This window comes from Triticum aestivum, chromosome 5D (genome assembly GCF_018294505.1).
Source record: "Triticum aestivum cultivar Chinese Spring chromosome 5D, IWGSC CS RefSeq v2.1, whole genome shotgun sequence".
In the NCBI taxonomy this organism is placed as follows: Eukaryota; Viridiplantae; Streptophyta; class Magnoliopsida; order Poales; family Poaceae; genus Triticum; species Triticum aestivum.
The window spans coordinates 123,414,224-123,424,763 of record NC_057808.1 but is presented as its reverse complement, the minus strand read 5'-3'; the positions used below and the strand labels follow the sequence as shown (position 1 = coordinate 123,424,763).

The 10,540-nt window shown below is 43.3% G+C and overlaps 1 protein-coding gene across 1 annotated transcript; it reads left to right on the top strand.

Moving 5' to 3' along the window:
* The first annotated feature begins 6,114 nt into the window (after positions 1 to 6,114).
* On the top strand, positions 6,115 to 10,482 carry LOC123119833 (phenylalanine--tRNA ligase, chloroplastic/mitochondrial). The gene is made up of 10 exons (XM_044539779.1): positions 6,115 to 6,454; positions 6,866 to 7,059; positions 7,437 to 7,643; positions 7,725 to 7,842; positions 7,937 to 8,013; positions 8,105 to 8,284; positions 8,907 to 8,951; positions 9,322 to 9,426; positions 9,971 to 10,084; positions 10,175 to 10,482. Exons 1-10 carry the CDS (start codon positions 6,199 to 6,201, stop codon positions 10,223 to 10,225), a joined length of 1,347 nt encoding a protein of 448 aa, XP_044395714.1. The 5' UTR covers positions 6,115 to 6,198; the 3' UTR covers positions 10,226 to 10,482.
* The last annotated feature ends 58 nt before the right edge of the window (positions 10,483 to 10,540 follow it).

The window sequence follows — 10,540 nt, the reverse complement described above, 5'->3', positions numbered from 1 at the left end:
AACCTTTCCGAAGTCCAAATATAGTCGTCTAATATATCGATTTTACGTCTCGACCATTTCGAGACTCCTCGTCATATCCCCGATCTCATCCGGGACTCCGAACTCCTTCGGTACATCAAAACTCAATAAAACTGTCATCGTAACGTTAAGCGTGCGGACCCTACGGGTTTGAGAACTATGTAGACATGACCGAGACACGTCTCCGGTCAATAACCAATAGCGGGACCTGGATGCCCATATTGGCTCCCACATATTCTACGAAGATCTTTATCGGTCAGACCGCATAACAACATACGTTGTTCCCTTTGTCACCGGTATGTTACTTGCCCGAGATTTGATCGTCGGTATCTCGATACCTAGTTCAATCTCGTTACCGGCAAGTCTCTTTACTCGTTCCGTAACACATCATCCCGCAACTAACTCATTAGTCACAATGCTTGCAAGGCTTATAGTGATGTGCATTACCGAGTGGGCCCAGAGATACCTCTCCGACAATCGGAGTGACAAATCCTAATCTCGAAATACGCCAACCCAACAAGTACCTTTGGAGACACCTGTAGAGCACCTTTATAATCACCCATTTACGTTGTGACGTTTGGTAGCACACAAAGTGTTCCTCCGGTAAACGGGAGTTGCATAATCTCATAGTCATAGGAACATGTATAAGTCATGAAGAAAGCAATAGCAACATACTAAACGATCGGGTGCTAAGCTAACGGAATGGGTCAAGTCAATCACGTCATTCTCCTAATGAGGTGATCCCGTTAATCAAATGACAACTCATGTCTATGGCTAGGAAACATAACCATCTTTTATTAACGAGCTAGTCAAGTAGAGGCATACTAGTGACACTCTGTTTGTCTATGTATTCACACATGTATTATGTTTCCGGTTAATACAATTCTAGCATGAATAATAAACATTTATCATGATATAAGGAAATATATAATACTTTATTATTGCCTCTAGGGCATATTTCCTTCACCACCAAAATGAGTACACAAGTTCCATAAATGCTCATTTGAACACCTCCTACATGATCATAAACAGGCATATCTTTGAAAACTACCTAAAGACATCAAACATTGATGATCTTGCTGATTTGTTTGGATAATCAGCTTCATTGGCTAGCCAGCTTGGGTTTCTTTTTGGAGCAGGCCTCTTCTCCAGCTGTTTCTTAGCAGCAGCAAGCTTCTTATCCTCTTCTTTCTTAGCAGCAGCCAACTTCTTCTCTTCTTCTTTCCTAGCAGCAGCTTGTTTCTTCTCTTCTTCTTTCCTAGCAGCAGCTTGTTTCTTCTCTTCTTCTCTCTGTGCAGCAGCCTTTCTCTTCTCCTCTTCTTTCTTTGCAACAGCTGCCTCCCTGTCTGCTTTCTTTTGTGCCTCCTTCTTCTCTGCAGCAGCTCTTCTCTCAGCCTCTTGCTTTGCCTTTTTCTCTGCAGCTATAGTCTTCATTGTTTCTGCAATAATTTGTCTGGTCTCAGCTTGAGCTTTCTTGTTTATCTCTGCTTCTTCTTTTCTCTTGGCACTCCTCTCCAGTGCAGCCAATCTTCTTCTCTCAGCCAGTTCTGCTTTCTTCTGTGCTACCTCATGCTTCTTCCTTGTTATGTCTTGAACTTTTTTCAATTCTTCTTCCCTCCTAGAAGCAAGGATGGCTTGCTTCCTCTCCTCCAACTCCCTATCTTTCTGATTTTTCATTGCCTCCAGCTTTTGTGCCAACTCACCTGGCCTAATGGTGCTTGAGCTAGCTTGACTACCTTGACTAGCATTAGTCTGGTTGAGCATCACTTGGGCAGCAGTTAGAAACCCAGAATAAGGTAATGGCCTCTGTTGAACAACCCTTGGTGTTGGCATCTGCACAATATGTGATAAGGTAATGGCCTCTCTCAAATATATGATACTAGAAAAACAGTAAGGAAATAACAGTAATTATGCAGTAATTATACATGGGCAACCATGTTATCCACCATAAGATCTTCTAACACAGCAGTTGGCTCTTCAACTCCCTGCAATTAGACCATGGTCAGCTGTATTGCAATCATGAATATAATGCATTTGGTTGTTAGGAGCTGCAACTCTTTATTACCTGATTTAACACTGGATCATCTTGATGTTGAGCTGTGGGTGGCACAGTGGGTGCACCATTGCCTTCATCTGGAGCTGTGGGTGCCCCACTGGGTTCACCATTGCCTCTACTATTTCCACTTGGTGGTCGAATTCCTGCCTTCAAGTATTTGCATCCAGACTTGTTGTGGTCTGGCTCACCACAATATGAATAATGCATGATTACACCATGCCTTGTGATTTTTTCCCTCCCCTTCTATGGTCAACCTCTCCAGGTGCTTGTCTTCTTGTAGTGGATGGCCTTCCTACATGCTTCTGGTACAATGGTGGCAGTATTGGGGGCCCACACATGTCCTCCCACTCTCTCCTATCTTTGCAAGGATAGATAATGCTTTCATATGCCTTCTTGAACATTTGCTTTGAGTAGCAAGGGTCTACCAGTTCAAGAGGATCAATTCTTTCATTCCTACAGCAGGCTACCACATGAGAACATGGCACCCCTGATTTCTGAATTCTTCTACAAGTGCATGTTCTCTTATGCAAGTCAACTATGTAATCTGTCCCTCTATCACCTACTAGGAAAAGACCATCACCTGAGCAATCTAGATAGCATGTGTTTGCAAACTCACTTGCTTTCTCAACTTGTTTCCTGATTTTAGGGCATATATTTCCTGGCCACTTGTCTGATTCAATCTGCTTGTTATAATGTCTGGTCATAAGCTGCCTACATATTCTGTCAACCATGGTCAGTATTGGCAGCTCCCTAGCCTCCAAAATATACCTGCAAATGTCACATTTGTTGTTCAGTACATAACCTAACCTGTTAGTAAATATTTTGGTAAGGTGTTAGCAAATAACCTAAGCATCAAAAAATGATCATGCTAACCTGTTAAAAACTTCACATATGTTGTTCAGTAATATATCACATTTTGGCAAATCTTTCTGAAAGGCTTTCACCCAAGTGTTGGGTTCCAGCTCATGAAGCCACTTGTGAGCATCTGCATTTAGTAGCTTCATTTCATCCATCCCCTTCTCATATAACTGAACTGTGTTGCTCCTTGTTATCTTACATAGTTGGTTCTTCAAAATATCCCCTTTGAAATGCTGCTGGAAGTTCTGCCACATGTGCCTCACACAAAATCTGTGTTCTGACTGAGGGAATAGTTGTTCAACTGCAGTAATGAGACCCTGCACATTGTATGAATGAAAGGCTTTTACTATAGCTACCAACAGTGACAAGTGCATGAAACAAGTACAAGATGAAGATCAACATTACCAAGTGTTACCTTTTGCTTATCTGACATGATAGTCCAGGGTTCAGTGTTGATGATGCCAAGATCCCTTTTCAGTGTGTCAAGGAACCACACCCAGTTAGGGGTGTCCTCAACTTCAACAACAACAATTGCTATTGGAAAGATGCAATTATTTGGATCCACACCAACAACTGCTAGTAGTTGACCTCTGTACCTTGTTTTTATGTGGCAGCCATCAAGAAAAATCACTGGCCTACAACCCAAAAGGAATCCTCTCTTGCAAGCATCCAGACACATGTATAGCTTGCTGAACCTTGCATTCTCACCAAGGGAAACATAAAATGATGAGCCAGGGTTGCTTCTCCTGACTTCATTAGCATAATTCCAAAGCAGCTTGTACTGCCCTTCTTCATCACCATATACTATTTTCATTGCCATCCTTCTAGCTCTCTGCAACTTCATTCTACCTGGTGTCATATGCCATTCTTTCTGAACAACCCTAGAAAAATTCATAAGGTTCATGTCTTGATCAGCCCTGAACATCTCTAGGTACTTATGTGCTAGGAATTTAGCTGTGAAAGCCCTAATCTTCCACTTCTTGCTACATGTGTGCTCACTCACATATCTTTTCACCATGAAAGCCATAGTCCTGTTATCATATGATGCCCACAAGTACCATGTGAAGTCTTCATCACACTTTGCTTTCAATCTCTTCCTGTCATTCACAGGCAACTTGATATCAACTCTGTTCTGACATGAGTACTCTTTGATGGCAGTCCTCAACAACTCTACACTCTCAAACACCTGCCCAACATGAAACCTTGGCTTATGAAGATCATCTTCTCTGAAGGATTTGAACTTCAAATTGAGCTCTTCATCATCTGAATCAGGAGCCCACAAATCATCATTTTCTGACATGTCTTCATCAGACTGGTATGCTTCTTTCCCTTTTTGTTGATTGGTAGGAACTACTTTCTCTTTCCCTTTTTGCTTTGCTTTATCATTTGATTTCTTTTCATCTCTCTGCTCAGGTTCATCCTCATCTACATTATCTGCATACAAATCATCATCATCATCCCCTATCTCATTATCACTGTCCACAAGCATATCAGGTTCATAATCTTCATCATCACTATCACTTGCTCCATCATCTTCTTCAATTGCAGAGGTCTGCTGGTTTTGCCTAGCACTCCTCCTCATTCTCAAATTTCCACCTGCATCACCATCTAGCTCTGCATGTTCCTCATGTCTTTGATTACCATCCTCTATATTAACTGATGCCCTCTTCACAAACTCAAACTGGTTGACATCCTCCTCATCATCACAATTAGGATACACAACTTGGATAGGAATAGGTGGCACATTTGTCTCTGCTTCATCTTCTCCATGCTCTGCCTCATCTTCTCCATGATCTGCTTCTGCTCAGCTTCTCCATGCTCTGCCTCATCTTCTCCGTGATCTGCTTCTGCCTCAGATTCTCCATGATCTGCCTCATCTTCTCCATGATCTGCTTCTGCCTCAGCTTCTCCATGCTCTGCCTCGTCTTCTCCATGATCTGCTTCTGCCTCAGCTTCTCCATGCTCTGTCTCCGCCTCAGCATTCTCTGCATTCTCTGCATTGCTATGAACTCTTCTTGTTGGGCTGAAAACTGGAGGCAGAGTAGCTCTTGGATGATTCAGAACATCATCCTCACTAAGGTTTGCACAGAAGCTATCATCATGATCCAAATAGATATTGAAAAAGTGATGACCAATATCAAGAAACATGAGCATTATGGCAGCCTGTTCATCATCAGTAATTGCCCTGAGACCATTTGTGCTAAGTGTGAGGATGGGGACACAGTAGAAAACCTTAACCCTCCCTGCCATCTCATAACCTATTTCTTCCACCAGATTTTCAATCATAATAGGAGACCAGGTGACCCTTTCCACTTGATCATACCAAATGGCACGTCCATCAACATAAGAACGATTCGTGCCTTGGCCAACAAAAAATCCACCATGGTTGATCTGCACCGAAAAATTGCTGCTTCGACGACCTGACAGAAAAACAACAGCAGTATATGCATCACAATCAATGATATCTTCAATTTGGTAACTTCTCAAAAACCCTTAGCCCCTATTCCCTTAACCCCCCAATTCCTGACTGAAAACCCTAGAACACTCGGTCCTACCTAGCAACTAGAACACATCTAAGATGGCAATGCGGCCCTAAAAGGAGGTCTTTTGACGATCAAAACGCACAAAAAGGCTCGGGTTCCATGGGGGCGGAAACTTACTGTACAGAGGGGGTGGCGCCCCTTCCGCGCGACGAACATGGGCCATCCCCGATGCCTCCAGCGAGAAGAACACGCGCGGCGGCGCCGCCTGTGCAAGCGCTGACGAGCTCCACGCCTCAGCTCGCCTGCACCGTCGGGGGCGGCGTCGCCTATGCAGCAGCCGCTCCCCTGTTTCTAATCGAAGACGAAGAGGCGACGTGACTGGAGGAGGGGTGAATGGGTGGATTTCACGGTGGCCAGGGGCTAAATGCAAAAGAGCAACGACGACGCCTCCACGGTTCGCCACCTGGCCTGGACGACCGGTCAACACGTGGTCAACAGCGCTGTACCCACCGTGTACGTGCTACAGTGACTGTATTTTCACGTCACATCGTATTGAATGACCGTATCGAGCGTATTTCTAAGTTCAGTGACCGTATCGTGCTTCGGTCGCAACTATAATAACCATGAGCGTATTTATCTCAAGCCTTAAACCACACTCTATTCTCTTCCTTTTAACGCTCCCCTTATCTTAACCCTCGCTCTCCTCTCCCCTGTGTCTTCGTCCCCCTTTCGCTTTCGCTCTCCCACCCGGAAAAACCACGCGACAATCCGGCCAACGCAGCCATGCGCCCGCTTATCCGAACCGCCTGCCTCCGCGCTCGTGTGCGCGCCATGGCCACGCTTCCCACCACCGCCGCCTTCTCCTCCACACGCGCCCCTTCCCCATGCCCCTCTCCTTCGCGCGCCCGTCGCCTGCTCTTCGCCGCCCGCTTCCTCCCCTCCGCGCCGCCGCCGCCGGCAGGGGCACGGGCGTTCCGTACGTCCGCGGCTGCCGCGGAGGCCGCCGTAGAGGTGGGCGGCGTCAAGATCGCGCGAGAGGGTGAGTTCTCATGTCCCTGTTGCCGGCGGGATCTTGGCCTCGGAGGAGGAGGGTTCTAGAATTTGGCAGTGGGGAGAGAGGTTTTTAGGCTTGGTTAACTTTGGCTGCTGGCATTGTTCCGCACTGGACCTTTTCTCTTCTTTTTTTAACATGACCAGGCATAAAATTAGTCTTAGAATGGGATTTAGGAGGAAGGTGAAGTTGATACGCCTAGTGCTCACATTCTTCCGGAGCTTACCGGCAGTATAAGTGCTGCGCTGTCACTCGAGCGTTGGGTTCCGAAATGGCATGTCATTGATTGTGGTGCTAATATCCCAATGGAATTTGGCGGGGAGTTAAATCGCAATGTATCACAGCGCCGTGTCAAGTCTCAAGCTAGCAGGCGCTGATTTGTCTCGATGTCCTTTGTAGATGTCGTCAAGGAGGATGACCCGACGAACAATGTGCCAGACACCATTTATTCAAAAATTGGTCTTCAGCTGCACAGGAGGGATAACCACCCTCTAGGGATTCTCAAGAATACTATCTACGATTACTTTGACAAAAGTTTTCCTGGCCAGTTTGTCAAGTTCGATGACCTCTGCCCTCTTGTTTCTACTAAGCAGGTATGATCTACCAATAGCTTATTGCGTATATTAGCTTGAATATAAAAGCTGAATGTGAGCTAAGAAGACCCTACATTTTTATGGTAATCACTTAAGCATGGTGCAGCACTTGTGACTAACTAAGGGCAATTCTAATTATATGGTCAAATGAAACCTGGCACTTGGGGTGGAAAAGAGTGTGAGAGGAAAAAACGCTAAGATTCAAGATTGTGCAAGAGTCCAATTGATTGTTCCTTTGCTCTCCTGCTGTCCTCCCTTTTCTAGTGAACGGACACTTAGTTGCTGTGTGCTGGTTCTCCAGATTAATAAATCTACAACTAAAACCAACTATGGTTGTTCTTACCTTCTCACTGACCTTGAGGTGGTGCATTCTGCAGAACTTTGATGATGTCTTGGTCCCTGCCGACCATGTAAGCCGGAGTTACAATGACACATACTATGTCGATTCTCAAACAGTCTTGAGGTGTCATACCAGCGCTCATCAAGCAGAGCTGCTAAGAGAAGGGCATAGACACTTTCTTGTAATTGGAGATGTTTATCGTAGGGATTCTATTGATTCAACTCATTACCCTGTCTTCCATCAGGTAACTGTATTTCCCAGATTGTACTTAAATGTTTTCAAAACAAGATATGTTATGAATTCTATTGATCTTTCACGCATACAGATGGAAGGCTTTCGTGTCTTCTCTCCAGATGACTGGTCAGGCTCCGGCATGGATGGGACAGCATATGCAGCTACAGACCTCAAGAAAACACTGGAAGGCTTGGCAACACATTTATTTGGTAAAAAATGCGTTGGCTTGCTCCTTGTCATCAAAGGAAATGATAAAATAGCTTCACATGTCAGCTAAACTAGATAATAATATGTTGTGTGCAGGTGCTGTGGAGATGCGCTGGGTTGATACTTACTTCCCATTCACCAACCCATCCTTTGAACTCGAAATATATTTCCAGGTTTGTTGTAGTAAGTGAATTGAAGTAAAACATGTTACACAACTTGTGTCGACATGATGCCTGGTCTGAAAGAACTGTATCACCTTTGCAGGGTGACTGGTTGGAAGTTTTGGGATGTGGGGTCACTGAACAGGAAATTTTAAAAAGCAATGGTAGGACAGATCATGTTGCATGGGCCTTCGGACTAGGCTTGGAGCGACTAGCAATGGTCCTCTTTGATATTCCAGATATTCGACTGTTCTGGTCAAATGATCAGCGGTTCACATCCCAGGTATTGCTGCTACTATTGGATTGTTGGTTATCTCACTATGTTCACATATTAAACAAATACTGCATACTGCTGAGCCACAAATCGTGTGAAAAGTAATTGTCGATGTTGAAGCAATATAGCCTCTTAATCTATCTCTGTCCTCTGACTTATGTGCTGATCTATTCAACAGAGCTCATCTTTCTGTGCCACCCCCTTTGATCTCTAGGATTACTAATTTACTGTATTTATAGATTATAAATTTCGGAAGACCGAGTGTTTGATCTCTAAATGAAAATCATGATAGTGTTGAGTTACTAGTACTAAACTTGAAATTCTGATGTGAAGAACTTGTGCTTTCTATTTCTAAGAGTTTCGCAAGAACAACTTATGTTTCGTAATGAGTGTTTAACACTTGACATAATAACTGATATGTTTGTTCCTGAGTTCTGACATATGCTCAAAACTCAGGTTACTCTCTTTATTTCAGTTGGTATACCTCTGGGCCATCTCTTTAGTCCTATTGCAGTAATATCAGAAAATTTAGTTAACAGAACAAAACTTTGTCCATAACTCTATGCTGAACTGATTTTCTTCATATGCACACTTTCAACTTTATGGCTAAGATTGTATTGTTATTATCCAGTTCTCTAAAGGCAAGCTTGGGGTCAAGTTCAAGCCATTCTCGAAGGTATGCAATATCATATACCACGTGTATCTGTATATCATCCGTAGATAAAATTAATTTGTTCTAGTATAAGAGTGGTTCTGCATCTTGCGAAATGCTAGAATGTCACTAGGATGCTGAAGATAATTGCTCCCATCTGGTTGAGCTCATTTGACTATGCAAAGCATGCCCACTGGAACAAATTAAACCAAATCTTTGTGCATCCATTAGTTTGGATCATCTAGCATTAGAATTTGCAGCTTAGATTGTTTGTGTCATCCATCTAATGGGTAAATATGGTTAAATTTGTATTAAGAATGTATCCTGATATGATTTGCATTGATTGATTTGTATTCATCAAGCCACCCTAGCTGACCTTTTTTCTGTTCTACAGTTTCCACCCTGTTACAAGGATATGAGTTTCTGGATAAATGATGAATTTACAGAGAACAATTTATGTGAGGTTGTCAGAGGAATTGCTGGAGATCTTGTAGAGGAGGTATGCACTCTGATTTGGACGCATGGCTGTAAATCGAATTTGTGTTAAGCACTTGCCATGTTCAAAATTTCTTAGTGAGATAACCAACAATTACTTGTCACACAATTTGTGGCTCAGTAGTATGCAGTATGCAGTATTTCTGTAGTAAGTGGTACTCCAAAGAGTAGCATAACATAGCTCCAAATTAGACGAGAATTTGATCTAGTCTCTGCAAGCTTATGGCAGCCTTGCTTTGTACTCTATCCGGCAATGGTTTAGTTAGTGCCAGACTTTCCTTGCATTGTTTGTAGCTCCTCCTGCTAGTATGGTACATTACGGTTCTAGTTCATTTCCATGGGCCCCAACTCTTGTCAATGTCCACAACTCCACGTAACATGCATACCTATAGGCAAACTCTTTCGCTGTTTAATCTCTATCTTAAAATGTTAGCGGTGATTGTTGGGAGCCTAAGCTTCTTTATCTAGTGTTACCAGTTTGTGGTATCATGGAATTTGATAGGTCCATATCTCGCTCAATCTAAAGGGCTGTTTTTTTTGTTTTACAGGTAAAACTAATAGACAATTTCACAAACAAGAAAGGCATGACGAGTCATTGCTACAGGATAGCCTATAGGTCAATGGAACGGTCACTCACAGACGAGGAGATCAACGACATGCAGGTACGTGCAACCGAGTTACATTATACTATGATTTTTAAGTGCTGTCTTGATTTGATCGGATTCTGATCTTAACTACAATTTGGGTTGCAGTGGAACGTGAGAGAAGAGGTGAAAAGTAAATTGAGAGTTGAGCTGAGATAAAACGGAGCTGGCTCACGTGTTCTTTGTATGTAAATTTATTGAGAAGTTTATTAATATATGGAGAAGTGGGGGCCATTTTGTTCTTGTAATAACCCACATCTTGTCTCTCTTTTTTTATGAAGGAGAAAAACCCCTTCGCATAGTTAGCACGTTCATTTTGCTGGATTCCAGCCATTTGAAGATAATTATCCATTGCTCAGTTCTGATTTACACTGATATTTGGCAGACCGAACTTGATGAACAGCATTTTCCCACTAGTTATCTTTTCTTCCTTGGTACATTGTTTATCTAGGCACTGATTGTACTGTGTACTGT

What these genes read in the sequence shown, in the direction of transcription:
- LOC123119833 (XM_044539779.1), top strand. Translation starts at nt 6,199, where the DNA reads ATGCGCCCGCTTATCCGAACCGCCTGCCTCCGCGCTCGTGTGCGCGCC. An exon ending in ATCAGCGGTTCACATCCCAG is followed by an intron (nt 8,285 to 8,906) that starts GTATTGCTGCTA and finishes GTTATTATCCAG; the next exon opens with TTCTCTAAAGGCAAGCTTGG. An exon ending in CTGGAGATCTTGTAGAGGAG is followed by an intron (nt 9,427 to 9,970) that starts GTATGCACTCTG and finishes TTTGTTTTACAG; the next exon opens with GTAAAACTAATAGACAATTT.